We start from the raw sequence: 22,432 nt of genomic DNA on the forward strand, positions 1-22,432 counted from the left end.
GATTTATAATGACTTGCCTACCGTTTACCAATCAGGCCGTATGTAATTGAAAGAAGAGCAGTGCACCGATAAACGGTTGGCCTTTGGAAGTGTGACCGACTGCTGACCAGCGAGGATGCTGCTTTCTCTCTTTTTTCATCTTCTCATCTCTCTCTCTCCTTTATCTTACCTTTCCATCTTTCTCTCTTCCTATATTCTTCTCTCCTCCCCCCCATCCCTTTCTCTTTTAACAGTCCTCTCTCTCACTCCCCTTTGTCTGTTCAGTGTCATAACGGACTGTGACGAGTGGAGGTATTTCAAGACACTGACCAAAACCTTAACCCCCCTGGAGGAGGACATGTTCCACCTCAAAGAGGGCACGCTTGCCCCCCAGGTGTACCTGCGGCCCAAGGAGAGTGTGCACGTCCCCCTCAAATACCAGACCTTCGTCTCAGACAACTCTGTGGTTCCCCAGGTAACCTAATGCATCGCCAAGACAACCCTGCCAGTCAGACATTAGAACACAGGCTTTAGTTCATCAGTTCGCCCAGGGATATTAGCCAGAGCCTGACTTCTATTACTAGGGTGAGAAAATGCAAATATAGGGTAAATATAATAGGATTAATGCCATGTGATTGGGTTAACGTCATTGAGAGTGTAGGTTAACAATACCAAGTTAGAGTTTCTCTTATCCGCACATCTTATCGGCTTTCTCTGTCCCTACAGATTGTACACTGGTGCTTTACAGTTTTATAACCGGCTGTACATTCCCAGTTGTCTTGGTCGATTTAAAAGATGTATACATGTATTATTTATGTGTTTGTTTATCTACGTCTTGCAGGGGCCGAGTCTCATACCCAGTGGCAGAAGTACTCAGGTGGCCAAGAAACATCTGTCCAATACTGTGCTGGCCAAGTCAATCAAGGTATACATGGACAACCCAACCTCTGGATAAAAACATGTCCAGGGGTTGTTTTTTTGCATTGGAATGAATGCGGTTTCTGTTCTAAAGGATGTCCAGTGTGTGTGTGCATGCATGCGTGATAACGCAAATGAGAGGTCCTGTCTTTGCATGCTATAACAATGTGTATTAATACCAGACTTGGGTTCAAATAGTATATGTCTTAAGTTTATTGTAACTATCAAGACTGCTATACATAAAGCATTCTCCTCTACCTTAAATTGCTCTTACCTTGAGTTGTCTATGTGGGCCAGTAGTGACAGCATCCACGATAATCTGTTGTTTACTTTCGCTACAGGCAGCAGTAAGCATTATTATTTTTCAATATGAAATCTCCACTTTCCTTTGTCGTCCACCCTTCCCTCTCCCCAACTCTACTCGCAGGTGACATTCAGGGCAGAGGATGGTAAGCCGCTGGCCATCTGCCAGGTGAGCGTGGAGCCCACGCCGCACGTCATTGACCAGACATTCCGCTTCTACCAGCCAGAGTTGTCCTTTCTGAAGAAGGCCCTGCGCCTGCCCCCCTGGGAGAGAACGCCAGGTGCCCACTATTAGCCCCATTAGCCTAGCTACACACACACACACACACACAGACAGACAGACAGACACGCTAACACACACAGAAGGCAATTGCAGACACTCACACATACATACTGTACATACAAACACACACACACACACACAGAGAAAGAGATGCAGTCACAGACACAAACGCACACACACACTCGTCACCAGTTGTACACTAAATGCTCAGCTTGTTCTCTCTCCCTCTCTTTTATCCCCCTCTATCTCTCTCCCTCTCCAATGTTCTCTCTCTCTCTCTGTCTGGCGTGTTGGCCCGGCCGGGGCCACCAGTTGGAGACACAGATGCTGGGTTTCAGATCTCAGTGCGCTGCAGTGACCCCAACGTCATCTGTGAAACAAAGATGTTGGTAAGAGAATGAATGGAATAATTTGCTCTGATAATCGGGCCAGCACTGAAACTGGGGTGTGTGAGTTAATTACGACGGCAGCTCTCACTCCATTTCCCGGGGGTAACCTCAGGGGGTTCACATTTCTATCTATCCCAGCACTAATCATCTGTTCACCGAGCCCTTGATTAGTTTCATCTAAATTGTTAGTGCTGGGATGAAACGAAAAGGTGTTCCCCGAGGAATGGATACTAAATTATGGAACTGATTTGCTAAGGAAAACTAAAATGTGCAAGGTTTCAGAATTCAAAAAGAGGCTAACTGCTGTGTTTTGAAAGACATTTGTAATTGCATAACATGGGTATCGGCCACTGAAAACATTCCACGAAAGAGTGGATTTCCACTGAATGCTTCAATAAACCTCAATGTGATTTCTCTTTGACAGGCACAAGGGGAGCCTCAAGATGTGTATTTAAAAGTGCCGGGCAGTCCGAGCCCGCAAATCCGAAAGTTCTTCGTCACAGTGTTCACGTATGTATCCTACATAAGCACACACACGACACATTCACACATAGATACACTACATGTGGACACCTGCTCGTTGAACATCTCATTACAAAAATGTTGGGCATTAGTAGGGAGTTGGTCCCCCCTTTGCTGCTATAACAGCCTCAGTTCTTCTGGGAAGGCTTTCCACTTGATGTTGGAACATTGCTGCAGGGACTTATTTCCATTCAGCCACAAGAGCATTAGTGAAGTCGAGCACTGATGTTGAGCGATTAGGCCTGGCTTGCAGTCGGCGTTCCAATTCATCCCAAAGGTGTTCGGTGCGGTTGAAGTCAGGGCTCTGTGCAGGTCAGTCAAGTTCTTCCACACCGGTCTCAACAAACCTTTTCTGTATGGACCTCGCTTTGTGCACAGGTGCATTGTCATGCTGAAACAGGAAAGGGCCTTCCCCAAACTGTTTCCACAAACTTAGAAGCACAGAATTGTCTAGAATGTCATTGTATGCTGAAGATGGCCCTTCAATGGAACAAAGGGGCCTAGCCCGAACCATGAAAAACAGTCCCAGACCATTATTCCTCCCCCACCATACACTATATATACAAAAGTATGTGAACACCCCTTCAAATGAGTGGATTTGTCTACTTCAGAACAGATCTCACATCTCATAACAGATTTGTCATGTTGTTCTTCTTGGTAGTGTTGGGTTTTTGAGCTAGCGCCCAATAGATTCTCATTCACTCCTTGAAGGAGAGCGCTCTTTGTCCCAGAATTGCCCAGAATGCACCGCGCGGCCCATTGACGTAGCATGGGCAACATTTATTTCCTTTGATCCTGACTAATCTCCCAGTCCCTGCCGCTGAATAACATCCCCACAGGATGATGTTGCCACCACCATGCTTCACCGTAGGGATGGTGCCAGGTTTCCTCCAGACGTGACGCTTGGCATTCAGACCAGAGAATCTTGTTTGTCATGGTCTGAGAGTATTTAGGTGCCTTTTGGCAAACTCTAAGCAGCTGTCATGTGCCTTTTAATGAGGAGTGGCTTCTGTCAGGCCACTCTGCCATAAAGGCCTGATTGGTGGATTGCTGCAGAGATGTTTATCCTTCTGGAATGTTCTCCCATCTTCACAGAGGAACTCTGGAGCTCTGTCAGATTGACCATCGGGTTCAATCTGACGAAGTAGGTTTGGACAAACCTACTCATTCAAGGGTTTTTCTTCATTTTTACTATTTTCTACATTGTAGAATAATAGTGAAGACATAAACACTATGAAATAACACATATGGAATCATGTAGTAACCAAAAAAGTGATTCTTCAAAATAGCCACCCTTTGCCTTGATGACAGCTTTGCACACTCTTGGCATTCTCTCAACCACCTTCACCTGGAATGCTTTTCCAACAGTCTTGAAGGAGTTCCCACATATGCTGAGCACTTGTTGGCGGCTTTTCCTTCACTCTGCGATCCAACTCATCCCAAACCATCTCAATTGGGTTGAGGTCAGGTGATTGTGGAGGCCAGGTCATCTGATGCAGCACTCCATCACTGTCCTTCTTGTTCAAATAGCTCTTACACAGCCTGGAGGTGTGAGGGGTCATTGTCCGTTTGAAAAATAAATGATAATACCTCTAAGCGCAAACCAGATGGGATGACATATCGCTGCAGAATGCTGTGGTAGCCATGCTGGTTAAGTGTGCCTTGAATTCTAAATAAATCACAGACAGTGTTGTTAGCAAATCACCCCACACCATCACACCTCCTTCTCCAATCTTCACGGTGGGAACCACACGTGCGGAGGTCATTCGTTCACCACCTCTGTGTCTCACAAAGACACAGCGGCTGGAATCAAAAACTAAAATTTGGACTCATCAGTCCAAAGGACAGATTTCCACCGGTCTAATGTCCATTGTTCATGTTTCTTGGCCCAAGCAAGTCTCTTCTTATTATTGTTGTCCTTTAGTAGTAGTTTCTTTGCAGAAATTCGACCTTGAAGGCCTGATTCAGGCAGTCTCCTCTGAACAGTTGATGTTGAGATGTATCTGTTACTTGAACTCTGTGAAGCGTTTATTTGGGCTTCGATCTGAGTTGCAGTTAACTCTAATGAACTTATCCTCATGAGAGCCAGTTTCATCATAGCACTTAATGGTTTTTGCGATTGCACTTGAAGAAACTTTCAAAGTCCTTGAAATTTCCCGTATTGACTGACCTTCATGTCTTAAAGTAATGATGGACTGTCTTTTCTCTTTGCTTATTTGAGCTGTTCTTGTTATAATATGGACTTGGTCTTTTACCAAATAGGGTTATCTTCTGTATACCACCCATACCTTGTCATAACACAACTGATTGGCTCAAACGCATTAAGAAGGAAAGAAATTCCACAAATTAACTTTTAACAAGGCACACCTGTTAATTGAAATGCATTCCAGGTGACTACCTCATGAGCTGGTTAAGAGAATGCCAAGAGTGTGCAAAGCTGTCATCAAGGCAAAGGGTGGCTAGTTTAAATAATCACTTTTTTGGTTACTACATGATCCCATGTGTTATTTCATAGTTTTGATGTCTTCACTATTATTATTCAATGTAGAAAATAGTAAAAATAAAGAAAAACCCTGGACTGGGTAGGTATGTCCTAAGTTTTGACTGGTACTGTATCTGTCATTTTCATTGAAAGCAAGTCTAAGGAGCTGTATATACAGTGGGGAGAACAAGTATTTGATACACTGCCGATTTTGCAGGTTTTCCTACTTACAAAGCATGTAGAGGTCTGTAATTTTTATCATAGGTACACTTCAACTGTGAGAGACGGAATTTAAAACAAAAATCCAGAAAATCACATTGTATGACTTTTAAGTAATTAATTCGCATTTTATTGCATGACATAAGTATTTGATCACCTACCAACCAGTAAGAATTCCGGCTCTCACAGACCTGTTAGTTTTTCTTTAAGAAGCCCTCCTGTTCTCCACTCATTACCTGTATTAACTGCACCTGTTTGAACTCGTTACCTGTATAAAAGACACCTGTCCACCCACTCAATCAAACAGACTCCAACCTCTCCACAATGGCCAAGACCAGAGAGCTGTGTAAGGACATCAGGGATAAAATTGTAGACCTGCACAAGGCTGGGATGGGCTACAGGACAATAGGTAAGCAGCTTGGTGAGAAGGCAACAACTGTTGGCGTAATTATTAGAAAATGGAAGAAGTTCAGGATGACGGTCAATCACCCTCGGTCTGGGGCTCCATGCAAGATCTCACCTCGTGGGGCATCAATGATCATGAGGAAGGTGAGGGATCAGCCCAGAACTACACGGCAGGACCTGGTTAATGACCTGAAGAGAGCTGGGACCACAGTCTCAAAGAAAACCATTAGTAACACACTACGCCGTCATGGATTAAAATCCTGCAGCGCACGCAAGGTCCCCCTGCTCAAGCCAGCGCATGTCCAGGCCCGTCTGAAGTTTGCCAATGACCATCTGGATGATCCAGAGGAGGAATTGGAGAAGGTCATGTGGTCTGATGAGACAAAAATAGAGCTTTTTGGTCTAAACTCCACTCGCCGTGTTTGGAGGAAGAAGAAGGATTAGTACAACCCCAAGAACACCATCCTAACCGTGAAGCTTGGAGGTGGAAACATCATTATTTGGGGATGCTTTTCTGCAAAGGGGACAGGATGACTGCACCGTATTGAGGGGGGGATGGATGGGGCCATGCATCGCGAGATCTTGGCCAACAACCTCCTTCCCTCAGTAAGAGCATTGAAGATAGGTCGTGGCTGGGTCTTCCAGCATGACAACGACCCGAAACACACAGCCAGGGCAACTAAGGAGTGGCTCCGTAAGAAGCATCTCAAGGTCCTGGAGTGGCCTAGCCAGTCTCCAGACCTGAACCCAATAGAAAATCTTTGGAGGGAGCTGAAAGTCCGTATTGCCCAGCGACAGCCCCGAAACCTGAAGGATCTGGAGAAGGTCTGTATGGAGGAGTGGGCCAAAATCCCTGCTGCAGTGTGTGCAAACCTGGTCAAGAACTACAGGAAACATATGATCTCTGTAATTGCAAACAAAGGTTTCTGTACCAAATATTAAGTTCTGCTTTTCTGATGTATCAAATACTTATGTCATGCAATAAAATGCAAATTAATTACTTAAAAATCATACAATGTGATTTTCTGGATTTTTGTTTTAGATTCCGTCTCTCACAGTTGAAGTGTACCTGTGATAAAAAATTACAGACCTCTACATGCTTTGTAAGTAGGAAAACCTGCAAAATCGGCAGTGTATCAAATACTTGTTCTCCCCACTGTATGTTCTATGTGCACTATTTCTATGCTTCCCATTAAGTTTCATTTTTGCATATTTTAATGTCATTTTTTAACACCAGCTTCAAACAGCTGAAAATAAAATATTTTTGGTTATGGAAAATATATTTAACAGCGGTTTAGATGGTCAATGATTCTTTACACTATACTTCCTTGTTTTGTCAAATAAACTGGAATGATGCAAACCATTTAGAATTTTTCAACCAGGAAATGGCAGAGTGATTTCTGCATAGTGCATCTTCAATAATTCAAATGTTAAGTTATTAGTTCAGATGCACATGAAATTGGCATGCGAGATAGCAAACTACCGGTAGCTAATTACTGTAGCTGGCTAATTAAGTTGATCATGCTTTGTGAAACACCCGGTTTTATCTTGTTTTAGTCCACACAACATGTTGCCACTAGTAAGCATCTGATGAACAGCAGGGGAAACAAAGTTTTGCTGACAGCCATAGAGCCGTGCTTTTTTTGTCCTACCAGGTCTGTGAGAAAGTTCTAGCTATTGCATCCCTGTATCCTTCGACTGTTGTCCGTTTACGTTGTGCATTGACTTGAACCCCCCCCCCCCCCCCCCACCCACATAACAAGCAATGTAAAAGCTGGCAATGCAATCCGAGCACTGGACACCAGGCTGCTGCTGGCAGAGTAGTAAGTAACTGAACAGCTTATTTTGAACAATATATTTTTGAAACAGTAAAATGTACACACATTTACCACACTTTTATGAGCATTTTAAGCAAAATCCATATAAATTGTACAAAAAATTATTGGATCCATATAAATTGTACAAATAATATATTTGGACAATTTTTTTATAAATTTTTGGACCAATCCCCTAATGCCCTAATAAACGGGTCGCTACTGACACACACACACACACACACACCCCATCCTACCCTTCCCAGTGTGGATGAAACTGATGGCCGTTGGTTCCGGCGATGATCCTCTGATTAGATTGCTCATGCGGGGCCTTAATCTCATTGATTTAATCAGTATGTCGGATTCACCAGGCTGATTGCTTCACATGGCAGAATCCATTTTCCTCATCAATCTCCGAACAGGCCGACTTCTCTCTTCTCCCCGGCCTGTAATCTCAGGGGAGGGATGATTAGGCTTAAGAGGCATCTTTTGACCTCCATAGCCACAGCTCATTCTGGAATCACCATTATCAGAGTCAACTGGAACTCGACGCAATGAAAATTATTCCTATGATATCTCCTAGCCCGGGGCTGCGTCACAAATCACACCCCGTTCCTTATATAGTGCACTACTTTCGACCAAGGCCCATAGAGCTCTGGTTAAAAGTTGTGCACTTTATAGGGAATAGGGTGCCATTTGGGATGTAGCCCCCGCTATCAGACGAGGTGCTCAAAAATGACTAAAATGTTGATGTTTCTTATCGCCACAGAGATAAATCACCTCATCATTAGTTCCGCCCCTCCTCCTCTCATTATGAGTTGATTCGCTCTGAGACCTAATTGTTTTCTCGTCTGATGTCTCCATAGTGATAAGTGGCTGGCGGTGCCCGCCCAAGTCTGGCAAGTATATGTGCACTTCCTGCAACGGGTGGATATCAGCTGTGTGACTGGCCAGCGGACCTGTCAATCACTGGTGATACGGGGCACCCAAGCCACCCGGAAGGTCCAGTGTTACACCTCGCACCCACAGGAGCTCAAGGTACAACTGGCTGTCCGGTGTCTCTCTGCCACCCTGGTTGATAAAGTTAGACTGTGCGTCCAAAATTTCACCCTATTCACTACATAGTGCCCTACTTTTGACTAGAGCCCTATGGGTTGTTGTCAGAATGGAATACAGTCATGCTCACTGTAGAGAACAAAATGCATGTTTTATATGTTTTCACCAAAGATAAATATTTAATGAATAACTAATTTAGAGGCTGGGTCTAGTCTATATTTCAAAGACTATATTTCAATTGATTATTTTGTTGCTCTTAGCAGGTAATCTGACTGTAGTATGTATTGTTACATGAGAGAGAGAGTCCTACAAAGGCTGTTGAACCTATCGAGCAGGTTCTGTGTTTTGAGCGGGTTGAAATGGGAGCAATGTTCCTCTCTCTCCCCATCTCATCTCTCTTCCCCCCTTTTCCCTCCTTCCCTCTCCCTCCCTCCTCCCCTCTCCCAGGTGGACCCAGCGGAGGTGTTTGTCCTCCTCCCGGGTGTGGTACAGGACCTGCAGTTGTGTGTGTGTCCGTTGCGGGCGGGCAGCCGCTTCTGCTACCTCACCATGGTGGACGTGGAGCAACACACGCTGGTGGCCTGCTGGCTCCTCAGCCTCACCTGTCGCCTGCCCATCCTCTCCAAGGTGAAACCACCCACTGAAGCTCTGTCTTTCTCTGCCTCTCTCTCTCTCTGCCTGTCTCTCACTCTCTCTCAGTATCTATCCATCTCTATGTCTTTTTCTCTCTCTCTCTTGCTCTCTTTGTCTTTGGCTCTTTCTCCCATACGCAGTCTTTCATTCTGTCTCACATAGACACTTATTCACACTCGCACACACAGACATATGGACCTATTACACACACTCACTCACTCAGACGCTTGCACTGCGGCTCAAAGCAGGATAATGTGTCCCCAAAAAATGCTCAATAGAGGACACCTGCTGTTAAAGGAGAGCGAGATAGAGGGAGCGAGAGGGATTCCTGGCAACGGAGATGGCTGGCTAAAGACATGGTCTGCGTCCCAAATGGCAACCCTATATTCTACTACATAGTGCACTACTTTTAACCAGATGACTATGGGTCCTGGCCAAAAGTAGTGCACCCCTGGCCGAAAGTAGTGCACTATATAGGGAATACGGTGCCATTTGGAATTAGTGCCATGCTCTTTAAAGGTGTCTCCTATAGTTTGGCTGTAATAACCTTAGCATACAGTATCTCCTAGATGGGTAGTGAAACTGTCTGAACGATTGAATGGCGCAGTGCAGTCTCACAAAGACGTGTGCAATGCAGTGGAACTTTATTCCCCTTATGATGTCACGATGACAAGAAACACACCCAAAATAACATTATTTGGTTTCTCTCCACTGTTATGATCCTCTGCTAAATTATGAATGAAGAGACTGTTTTTGTGAGATCTTTGTGGAGCTCACAATAACAGTATCATATGTTTTTGGTGCGTCTGTGAGATTGTACGAATTTATATGCACATAATGTTATGTGACTTTAATCCTCAATGGTTCTAACAGTGTTTTATCTCTCTGTATTGTCAATCTGAGCACCTTCTTCTAAACATTGATATAATCACCTAAGTGATTTTAGATTCACAATCTGATAGTGTGCCCCGTTGCCTTTCTCTCTCAGGGGCGAAAGATGACCAGATAAGGTTTCATATTCATTAGTGCACTCGTAGAAAAATGTTTAGCAACGGAAAAGGAAAACAAGCGTATCTTATTGGTTATGTTCAGGTAGTAGTCCATCCCTGTTTCAGTCCATTTTGTTCAGTTTGGTGCCTAATGAATAAGACTCTGTTTCATCCATACCAGCTATTTGCTTCGAATGTCATGTGTCTTTCTGTTGCATTCTACACTGATATTAATTCTATTGCACCATTTGGATTTGTCTCGTTTCATTTTTTTTCTTCTTTACAGACAGATCTAAAGTCTTTCTTTTTTTCTTTCTTTTTTTCCCCTAATGGTTGAGTTTAGGATCTGATCAAAACTAAACTGATCCTAGACCTGTTTCTCAGGGCCTGTTTCTACTAGGAGTGTTGTGTGTTTCTATCATTTAGTTTCTCCCACAGATGTGATCTAAGGTCTTTTTTTTATTCCCCCCTAATGGTTAAGGATACAATTCTGAGGAGGCTTAACTGATCCTAGACATGTGTTGTATATCTCTCTTCTGGCAGGCTTTTGAAATGTGTGCACCTGTGGGAGGGGGTCGGGGGAGCACCCGGAAGATCACTTACACCAACCCCTACCCCACCAGCCGTGTCCTCCTGCTACGGTCAGACCACCCTGACCTGCTCCAGTTTAAAGAGGACCGTTTTGAGGTGAGCACCACTACAAAGCACAACACTGCCCTCTTGTCATGTCTCTGTTCAAACTGACATTTAATGAGGAACGGAGGGAGGGAGAGCAACAGGGAGAGAGAGGAAAAGAGAGCGAGAGAGAATGTGAGGAAGAGGGAGGGAGAAGGGAGGGGGGGAGACCATCCTTTTCTATTTTCAAACATGCCTGGAGGTAATTGGGTGTAGTATTGTACCTGGACCGTATTCATTACTGACACTGGAAAGACTTCTGCCTCTGTAGTTATTGGCTCTGGGACAGACCAGTGACACTAACAAGTCGTTAGTTTGTGTTTACGGACATATTTCATCTCTCCATATCCCAATCTGTTGTCCCCACTTTCTTCAAGATGTCCACTATTGTTCCTGTACCCAAGAAAGCGAAGGTAACTGAACTAAATGATTATCGCCTCTTAGCACTCACTTCTGTCATTATGAAGTGCTACAATTCGCCCCAACAGATCCACGGATGACGCCATCCCCATTGTTCTTCACACTGCCCTATCCCACCTGGAAAAGAGAAATATGTACAGTATGTAAGAATGCTGTTCATCAACTACAGCTCACCCTCCAAGCTCATCACTAAGCTCAGGGCCCTGGGTCTGAACCCCTCCCTGTGCAACTTGGTCCTGGACTTCCTGACGTGTGGTGAAGGTAGGCAACAACACCTCCGCCACTCTGATCCTCAACACGGGGGCCACTGAAGGGTGCGTACTCAGCCCCCTCCTGTACTCCCTGTTCACCAATGACTGCGTGGCCACGCACATCTCCAACTCAATCATCAAGTTTGCTGACAACACAACAGTGCTAGGCCTGATTACCAACAGCCTTCTTCACACAAACAATGTAGTGAAGAAGGTGCAACAGCGCTTCTTCAACCTCAGGATGCTGAAGACATTTGTCTTGGCCCCTAAGACCCTCATGAACTTGGTCAGATGGACCATTAAGGCGCCTCCTGTCGGGCTGTATCCCCGCCTGGTACACAATTGCACCGTCCGGAACCGCAGGGCTCTCCAGAGGGTGGTGCGGTCAGCCCAACGCATCACTGGGGAACACTGCCTGCCCTCCAGGACATCTACAGCAACCGGTGTCACAGGAAGGCCAAGAAGTTCAGGAAGGCCAAGAAGTTCATCAAGGACCTCAGCCGTCAGAGCCACGGCCTGTTCGCCCCACTACCATCTAGAAGGCAGTACAGGTGCATCAAAACCGGGATCGAGAGAGTGACACAGCTCTTTCCTCCATGTTATCAGACTGTTAAACAGTCACCATTCTAGCCAGCTACCACCCAGTACTCTAACCTGCACCTTAGAGACTGCTGCCCTATGTACAGAGTCACTTGAATAATATTTACATATGAAACAGACTATTATATTTATATGCACTGAGTCTACAAAACATTAGGAACACCTTCCTAATATTGAGTTGGACCTCTTTTTATCAGAATAGCCTCAATTCGTTGGGGCATGGACTCTACAAGGTGTTGAAAGCGTTCCACTGAGAGGCTGTCCCATGTGACTCCAATGCTTCCCACACTTGTCAAGTTGGCTGATTGTCCTTGGGGTGGTGGAACATTCTTGATACACACGAGAAACTGTTGAGCATAAAAAATCCAGCAGCGTTGCAGTTCTTGACACACTCAAACCGATGTGCCTGGCACCTACAGTACTACCATACCCCAATCAAAGGCACTTAAATATTTTATCTTGCCCATTCACCCTCTGAATGGCATACATACACAATCCATGTCTAAATTGTCAAAAAAAATGTAACCTGTTTTTTCCCCTACACTGATTGGAGTGGATTTAACAAGTGACATCAATAAGGGATCCTAGTTTTCACCTGGTCAGTCTATGTCATGGAAAGAGCAGGTGTTCTTAATGTTGTGTTTACTCAGTGTACATGATATGTATACTGAACAAAAATATAAACACAACATGTAACAATTTCAATGATTTTACTTAGTTACAGTTCATATAAGGAAATCGGTCAAATAAAATAAATTCATTAGGCCCTAATCTATGGATTTCACATGACTGGGCAGGGTCGCAGCCATGGGTGGGCCCTGGAGGACAAAGGTCCACCCACTGGGTAGCCAAGCTCAGCCAATCAGAATGAGTTTTACCCCACAAAGGGCTTTATTACAGACAGAAATACTCCTCAGTTTCAGCAGCTGTCCGGGTGGCTGGTCTGTCGATCCCGCAGGTGAAGAAGAAAGATGTAGAGGTCCTGGGCTGATGTGGTTACACCTGGTCTGCGGTTGTGAGGCCGGTTGCCAAATTCTCTAAAATGGCATTGGGGCAGCTAATGGTAGAGAAATGAACATTCAATTCTCTGGCAACAGCGCTGGTGGACATTCCTGCAGTCAGCATGAGACATCTGTGGCATTGTGTTGTATGACAACTGCACATTTTAGTGGCCTTTTATTGTCCCCAGCACAAGGTGCACCTGTGTAATGATCATGCTGTTCAATCAGCTTTTTGATATTCGATACCTGTCAGGTGGATGGATTATCTTGGCAAACGAGAAATGCTCACTAACTGGGATGTAAAGAAATTCATGCACAAAATTGTAGAGAAATACGTTTTGTCTGCGTATTAAACATTTCTGGGATGTTTTATTTCTTCTCATCAAACATGGGACCTTTACATGTTGCATTTATATTTTTGTTCAGTATATATCTATATATTTTATATATTTATATTCTGGTCTCTGATGTTACTCGTCCTGATATTTCTTCATTTCTTTATTTTTCTGGATTATGTGTATTGTTATTTTTATTTTGTTATTGCTAGGTATTACTGTACTGTTGGAGCGAGAAACACAAGCATTTCGCTGCACCTGCGATAACGTTTACGTAATATGAATAATAGAACACGTCCATTATAGCTGGATTTTTTCCCATGTTCCGTCATTAGCCCCAGTGTCTCATAGGAGATTCATTGACTTCATAAACAGGTCATAAACATCTCGACATAAACAAGTCGTCTCAACATCATTGGCTTTCGTTCGCTGTCATTTGCAAGACAGCGGTGAAAGCAGCGGTGTAAATGGAAAATTAACTCCTTAAAAAATCTGTTTATGTTTCTACCACTTGCATGCAGATGATGCTTAACCAAATAGAGAGAGACAGCGGGAGAGAGAGAGGCAAGAAAAATAACCAACTGTGTTTTCCATTTAGTCAACATAGCTTCAGGCTCAATGCTCTCTAAACAATTTATGGGGTTTATATCTTAAAAACTTTAAATAGAGTAATTTTCCCTACGCCACAAAATAACTACCCTGCCATAATAAAAACATTTGGGAAGCAAAAAAAGCAGAGCAAGGATCGATATTATAGTTTTCCAGAAATTACCAGATAAATCTCACACATTTAACCATATATTAGCTGGCCATTACGTGGAATGCAGCCATTGGAAATGAGTTTTTATTCAAATGTTCAAATAAGACCTTATGAACAGAGTGGCGAGCCGCAAACAAACGATAACCATATGAAATCCGCTAATAATCAAAGCATAACACAACACACTGGCTGTAGTTAATTTGGAGAAAGAAAACAACAATACAAAGAGCATGTAGTTTCACGAGCTTACAATTTATGGTGGGAACACCAGGTGTTGTAGAAAACAATTTCCCTTTTTTACAAAATGACTCTAATTCTGGTTGACTTTCCTCTAATGAGCCAATTATAGTGACAAACTGTTTTGTTGATTTGAGGTTTTACACAAATCTATTGTTGTCGTATCGCCACACATCCCTAATAGACGTTATGTGTTGTAATCACAGTCAAGTGGCGTAAATATAGCCAGAGGATTATAAACAATGTACTATAGTACTCTGGTGAAATACACCTAAAAAGCAATGTTCGAAAAACGCATCACACATGCTTCTTTTAAATGTCATTAAGAATATTAGGGTGGCAGTGCATTCAGAAAGTATTCATACCCCTTGACTTATTGGACATTTTGTTGTGTTACAGCCTGAATTCAAAAGGGATTAAAAAATAATAACTTCACCCATCTACACACCATAACCCATAATGACAAAGTGAAAACATGCTTTTTGAAATTTTTGCAAATATGTTGAAAATGAAATACAGAAACGTCCTAGTCTTTGCCGATGACAAGCATACCCATAACATGATGCAGCCACCACCACGCTTGCAAATATAAAGAGTTGTACTCTGTGATGAGTTGTGTTGGATTTGCCCCAAACATAATGCTTTGTATTCAGGACAAAAAGATAATTTGTTTCCCACATTTCTTGCAGTTTTACTTTAGTGCCTTATTGGAAACAGGATGCATGTTTTGGAATATTTTTTATCATGTACAGGCTTCTTTCTTTTCACTGTCATTTAGGTTAGTATTGTGGAGTAACTACAATGTTGTTGATCCATCCTCAGTGTTCTCCTATCACAGCCATTAAACTATAACGGTTTTAAAGTAACTATTGACCTCATGGTGAAATCCCTGATCGGTTTACTTCCTCTCTGGAAACTAGTTAGGAAGGACGCCTGTATCTTGTATTGACTGGGTGTTTTCATACACCATCCAACGTTTAATTAATAACTTCACCATGCTCGAAGTAGCTTCAATGTCTGGCTTTTTTTAGCTGCCCTTCTATGTGAGGCATTGGAAAACCTCCCTGGTTTCTGTGGTTGAGACTGAGACTATGTTTAAAATTCACTGCTCGACTGAGGGGCCTTACAATTATCTGTATGTGTGGGGTACAGAAATTAGGTAGTCATTGGAAAAACAATGTTAAACACTATTATTGCATACTGAGTCCATGCAACTTATTATGTGACTTGTTAAGCACATTTTTAATCCTGAACTTATTTAGGCTTGCCATAACAAAGGGGTTGAATACTTGACAAGACATTTCAGCTTTACAATTTTACTTTGACATTATTTGGTATTGTGTGTAGGCCAGTAACACAAAGTCTCAATTTAATAAATTTTTGATTCAGGCTGTAAGACAACAACATTTGGAAATAGTTAAGGGGTGTGAATACTTTCTGAAGACACAGTATAAAAGAAGAGATATGTCCAGGGTCGGGTTCAGTAATTACATTTTATGTCTTGTTTGTCTATCTTTTTAATGTATTTGTCTTCAAGTTTATACATGTTTACAACAAGAAAAGGGAAGATATCAGAATAGGGGCATTGGGGAATAATAACATATTGTACGGAATACATTTGTACTGTAGTGAAGCCGTCTCTAGAGTAATGCAAGGTCTCTTTCATGATCATGTGAAACGTCAATTGCTATGGAAATGCTGGGATGTGTTTTTCAATGATGTTAAAGGTAATTATGATGCAACTATGACGGTGATACGATATGGATTACAATTATCATCATGAATATCATGGCTATACGCACTACATGTTACACACATTGACACTCAACCATGCAAATTGACAGAGTTATTATTTATTTGGACAGCACACATAATAGTTTTACTCTTATACAGACATCGTACACAATCTCACTAAATCACATCCAATATCATACACATCAACAAGATACACACATAATATCTTGTCTCAATTTTCTAACATCTGTGGCATTGGCTCACAGGCAAACAGGCAAGGGAATAAAACAAATATTGCAAGAACCTATTTCTTGAATTATAAATATCAGACATTTGAAAGCTCTAATTTTGACCTTCATAATACCTCTGATGGCAGTAACTTTACAAACACTAATTATGGTCAATTTAGACTGAGAATAGTATCTAGTTATGGTAAGGGGTGAAATAAGTATAGCCAGTTATAATTGTAACGGTTTAGCAGATTATAGAAAAATATCAGTCTTTACGTGGCTAAAAGAAAAGGAATATAACATATACAGTTTACAGGACACTCACAACATCCTTAGATGGAGTTGCGTGGAAAAAGGAATGGGGTGGTGAAATCAGTTTCTGTCATGGACTAAGTAACTCAAAAGGTGTGATGATATTAATTAACAACAATTTCGATCTGAATGTGCAAATAGTCAGGAATGATTCGCAAGGAAGGTGGATCCTTTTGAATATGAAAGTGGACAAAAAAGAGATTTGGCTCATTAATCTATATGGTCCAAATCAGGATGATCCATACTTCTACGAAAACATTTATACCAATTTATTGAACTTACAGGCAACAAATTATCAAATCATTATGGTAGGAGACTATAACACAGTGTTAAGTACCTCAACTCTACAAACTATCATCACCGTGCCCTTAAGGAAATCACAAATATTATGGACATTAGAAATAGTGGATATTTGGAGACTAAAAAACCCCAACCTAGTGAGATATACGTGGAGGAGACTTAATCAAGCTAGTCGTCTTGACCACTTTCTTGTCTCTTTCTCTCTTGCATCAAAGGTTTAAAAAGTTTTAATAGGAGTCAGAATGCGATCGGATCATCATCTAATTTGCATTCAAATAACTATTATAGTTTTTCTACGTGGACGGAGATATTGGAAATTTAATCAAAGTTTACTGAAGGACAACTTATTTTTAACTAAGACAAAATAATTTATAACTACATTTTTCCAGTATAATATAGGTTCAGCAAATCCCCTTATTGTTTGGGATACCTTTAAATGTACCTTCAGAGGTCATTCAATTCAATATTCATCAATAATAAAAAAGCTGTTTCTGGCTGAAGAGAAAAGACTAATAAGGGAAATCCATGAACTAATAGTACAGGTAGATAGCAATAAAAACAATACTACAGAGATGCAAAATAAGTTAGAGGAAAAACAAAAAGAACTTGAGGATCTAATGTAATCTATTACAAAAATAAAGCAAACTGGATGGAATATCGAGAAAAATGCACAAAATCCTTCCTAAATCTCCAATACAGGAACGCTAACAAAAATAATTTGCAGAAACTCGTTACTGAAGACAGTCATCTATGATTCTCCAAATTATATTTTAAAAGAGGAAGCTAAATATTTTAGGCAGATGTTCTTTTCCGTCTCATCCTCTCCCACTGAATGAAGATTACGGTAAGGAATTCTTTCCAAATAATATAAAAAATGGAAAATTAACAAATTTACAGAAAGATCAGTGCAAAGGCCAAATTACAGAGGAATAACTTTTTGAGGCTATTAAATCCTTTGTCTGGAAAAACCCCAGGGGTTGATGGTGTACCAGTAGAGGCATGTCAAGCCTTTTTTGATATACTAAAAGCTCCGTTGTTAGATTTGTTTTAACTACTCCTATAGAAATGGTAGTCTGTCAGGTACTCAGTAGGAAGGTCTGATATCTCTATTATTAAAACAAGACCCAGATGGCAAATATAAAGACCCATTCTATCTAAAAAACTGGAGGCCCCTTACACTTCAATGTTGTGATGCAAAAATACTAGCGAAATGCATAGCACTCAGAATTAAAAGGGTTTTACCAGGTATTGTTCATCCTGATCAGACAGGTTTTTTTTACATGGACGATACATTGGAGAAAATATACGACAACTATTAGAAATAATAGAAGATCATGAAACATCTAAGAAGCCAGGCCTGGTATTTAAAGCGGATTTTGAAAAGGCATTTGATAAAGTAAGACTGGATTTTATTTATAAATGTCTGGATTTTTTCAATTTCTGTGATTCTCTAATAAAAAGGGTAAAAATAATGTATAGCAACCCCAGGTGTAATATAGTAAATAACGGCTACTTCTCAGAGTTTTGAATTGTCAAGAGGAGTTAAACAAGGGTGTCTGCTGTCACCATATCTATTCGTTATGGCCATTGAAATGCTAGCTATTGAAATCAGATCCAATAACAACATTAGAGGATTAGAAATCCAAGGTTTAAAATCAAAGTTGTCCATGTATGCCGATGACTCAAGTTTTATATTAAGTATGCAAACTAAATCCCTGCAATGTCTCATTGAAGATCTAGATAACTTCTCTGGACTAAAACCTAATTATGATGTGTACAATATTACCTATTGGATCTTTAAAAAATACAACTTTTACATTACCCTGCAGTTTACCTATACAATGGGCTGATGGTGAAGTAGACATACTTGGTATTCATATCATAAAATATATAAATAATGTGGAAGGACCACCAGAGGGCAGGCTGGGCTCACGGATAGTAGCCCAACAAGGCATGTGAGACGAGGTAACCAGAGGCACATATTCTCTTTCCCCTATAAGAAAGGGGAAACCAGCAGATAAGAGGGGGGAAAACTATCTCTGGAGGATGGCCATCAAGAGATGGGAGCTATCCATGTAGAACCATTAAGACGGTGACAAACCCGTGACTTTTGTTGTAGTTTAAAGATAATCGTATTCAAATCAAATCAAATTTATTTATATAGCCCTTCTTACATCAGCTGATATCTCAAAGTGCTGTACAGAAACCCAGCCTAAAACCCCAAACAGCAAGCAATGCAGGTGTAAAAGCACGGTGGCTAGGAAAAACTCCCTAGAAAGGCCAAAACCTAGGAAGAAACCTAGAGAGGAACCAGGCTATGAGGGGTGGCCAGTCCTCTTCTGGCTGTGCCGGGTGGAGATTATAACAGAACATGGCCACGATGTTCAAATGTTCATAAATGACCAGCATGGTCAAATAATAATAATCACAGTAGTTGTCGAGGGTGCAGCAAGTCAGCACCTCAGGAGTAAATGTCAGTTGGCTTTTCATAGCCGATCATTAAGAGTATCTCTATCGCTCCTGCGGTCTCTAAAGAGTTGAAAACAACAGGTCTGGGACAGGTAGCACGTCCGGTGAACAGGTCAGGGTTCCATAGCCGCAGGCAGAACAGTTGAAACTGGAGCAGCAGCACGGCCAGGTGGACTGGGGACAGCAAGGAGTCATCATGCCAGGTATTCCCGAGGCATGGTCCTGTGGCTCAGGTCCTCCGAGAGAGAGAAAGAAAGAGAGAATTAGAGAGAGCATACTTAAATTCACACAGGACACCGGATAAGACAGGAGAAGTACTCCAGATATAACAAACTGACCCTAGCCCCCCGACACATAAACTACTGCAGCATAAATACTGGAGGCTGAGACAGGAGGGGTCAGGAGACACTGTGGCCCCATCCGATGATACCCCCGGACAGGGCCAAACAGGAAGGATATAACCCCACCCACTTTGCCAAAGCACAGCCCCCACACCACTAGAGGGATATCTTCAACCACCAACTTACCATCCTGAGACAAGGCCGAGTATAGCCCACAAAGATCTCCGCCACGGCACAACCCAAGGGGGGGCACCAACCCAGACAGGAAAATCACGTCAGTGACTCAACCCACTCAAGTGACGCACCCCTCCTAGGGACGGCATGGAAGAGCACCAGTAAGCCAGTGACTCAGCCCCTGTAATAGGGTTAGAGGCAGAGAATCCCAGTGGAGAGAGGGGAACAGGCCAGGCAGAGACAGCAAGGGCGGTTCGTTGCTCCAGAGCCTTTCCGTTCACCTTCACACTCCTGGGCCAGACTACACTCAATCATATGACCCACTGAAGAGATGAGTCTTCATTAAAGACTTAAAGGTTGAGACCGAGTCTGCGTCTCTCACATGGGTAGGCAGACCATTCCATAAAAATGGAGCTCTATAGGAGAAAGCCCTGCCTCCAACTGTTTGCTTAGAAATTCTAGGGACAATTAGGAGGCCTGCGTCTTGTGACCGTAGCGTACGTGTAGGTATGTACGGCAGGACCAAATCGGAAAGATAGGTAGGAGCAAGCCCATGTAATGCTTTGTAGGTTAGCAGTAAAACCTTGAAATCAGCCCTTGCCTTAACAGGAAGCCAGTGTAGGGAGGCTAGCACTGGAGTAATATGATCAAATCTTTTGGTTCTAGTCAGGATTCTAGCAGCCGTATTTAGCACTAACTGAAGTTTATTTAGTGCTTTATCCGGGTAGCCGGAAAGTAGAGCATTGCAGTAGTCTAACCTAGAAGTAACAAAAGCATGGATTCATTTTTCTGCATCATTTTTGGAGAGAAAGTTTCTGATTTTTGCAATGTTACATAGATGGAAAAAAGCTGTCCTTGAAACAGTCTTGATATGTTCGTCAAAAGAGAGATCAGGGTCCAGAGTAACGCCGAGGTCCTTTTATTTGAGACGACTTTACAACCATCAAGATTAATTGTCAGATTCAACAGAAGATCTCTTTGTTTCTTGGGACCTAGAACAAGCATCTCTGTTTTGTCCAAGTTTAAATTTAGAACGTTTGCAGCCATCCACTTCCTTATGTCTGAAACACAGGCTTCTAGCGAGGGCAATTTTGGGGCTTCACCATGTTTCATTGAAATGTACAGCTGTGTGTCATCCGCATAGCAGTGAAAGTTAACATTATGTTTTCGAATGACATGCCCAAGAGGTAAAATATATAGTGAAAACAATAGTGGTCCCAAAACGGAACCTTGAGGAACACCGAAATGTACAGTTGATTTGTCAGAGGACAAACCATTCACAGAGACAAACTGATATCTTTCCGACAGATAAGATCTAAACCAGGCCAGAACTTGTCCGTGTAGACCAATTTGGGTTTCCAATCTCTCCAGAAGAATGTGGTGATCGATGGTATCAAAGGCAGCACTAAGGTCTAGGAGCACGAGGACAGATGCAGAGCCTCGGTCTGACGCCATTAAAAGGTAATTTACCACCTTCACAAGTGCAGTCTCAGTGCTATGATGGGGTCTAAAACCAGACTGAAGCATTTCGTATACATTGTTTGTCTTCAGGAAGGCAGTGAGTTGCTGTGCAACAGCTTTTTCATTTTTTTTGTTGAGAGGAATGGTAGATTCGATATAGGCCGATAGTTTTTTATATTTTCTGGGTCAAGGTTTGGCTTTTTCAAGAGAGGCTTTATTACTGCCACTTTTAGTGAGTTTGGTACACATCCGGTGGATAGAGAGCCGTTTATTATGTTCAACATTGGAGGGCCGAGCACAGGAAGCAGCTCTTTCAGTAGTTTAGTTGGAATAGGGTCCAGTATGCAGCTTGAAGGTTTAGAGGCCATGATTATTTTCATCATTGTGTCAAGAGATATAGTACTAAAACACTTAAGTGTCTCTCTTGATCCTAGGTCCTGGCAGAGTTGTGCAGACTTAGGACAGCTGAGCTTTGGAAGAATACGCAGATTTAAAGAAGAGTCCGTAATTTGCTTTCTAATGATCATGATCTTTTCCTCAAAGAAGTTCATGAATTTATTACTGCTGAAGTGAAATCCATCCTCACTTGGGGAATGCTGCTTTTTAGTTAGCTTTGCGACAGTATCAAAAAGAAATTTCGGATTGTTCTTATTTTCCTCAATTTTGTTGGAAAAATAGGATGATCGAGCAGCAGTGAGGGCTCTTCGATACTGCACAGTACTGTCTTTCCAAGCTAGTCGGAAGACTTCCAGTTTGGTGTGGCGCCATTTCCGTTCCAATTTTCTGGAAGCTTACTTCAGAGCTCTGGTATTTTCTGTATACCAGGGAGCTAGTTTCTTATGACAAATGTTTTTAGTTTTTAGGGGTGCAACTGCATCTAGGGTATTGCGCAAGGTTAAATTCAGTTAGGTGGTTAACTGTATTGTGTTCCTGTTTCATCTGGAGAAGAAGATTTATGTTTTTCCTTGGGAGATTTTCATTGATTATGTTGGAGTGTTTGTATTGACAAAATTCCCTCAATAGAGAACTGTGTTCAATCAAGAAAACCTACTCCTGACTCGTTTATTCCACCTTTCTGCTTTAGAGTGACGCCAAATTACTTGGTCCGCTCACAATAAGCTCTCCGCAATGAGTTACAAT

General features: G+C 42.2%; 1 protein-coding gene across 1 annotated transcript in view; it reads left to right on the forward strand.

Moving 5' to 3' along the window:
- The window catches only part of nphp4 (nephronophthisis 4), a 214,315-nt gene that overhangs the window by 178,483 nt on the left and 13,400 nt on the right, over nt 1-22,432 (forward strand). The window contains exons 21-28 of the mRNA XM_071348201.1: nt 265-454; nt 821-904; nt 1,325-1,481; nt 1,796-1,872; nt 2,297-2,382; nt 8,181-8,352; nt 8,818-8,997; nt 10,536-10,679. Of these exons, the coding sequence (XP_071204302.1) occupies nt 265-454; nt 821-904; nt 1,325-1,481; nt 1,796-1,872; nt 2,297-2,382; nt 8,181-8,352; nt 8,818-8,997; nt 10,536-10,679 (1,090 nt within the window). The remainder of the gene's footprint in view (nt 1-264; nt 455-820; nt 905-1,324; nt 1,482-1,795; nt 1,873-2,296; nt 2,383-8,180; nt 8,353-8,817; nt 8,998-10,535; nt 10,680-22,432) is intronic.

This window comes from Salvelinus alpinus, chromosome 17 (assembly GCF_045679555.1).
Source record: "Salvelinus alpinus chromosome 17, SLU_Salpinus.1, whole genome shotgun sequence".
Lineage (NCBI taxonomy): Eukaryota > Metazoa > Chordata > Actinopteri > Salmoniformes > Salmonidae > Salvelinus > Salvelinus alpinus.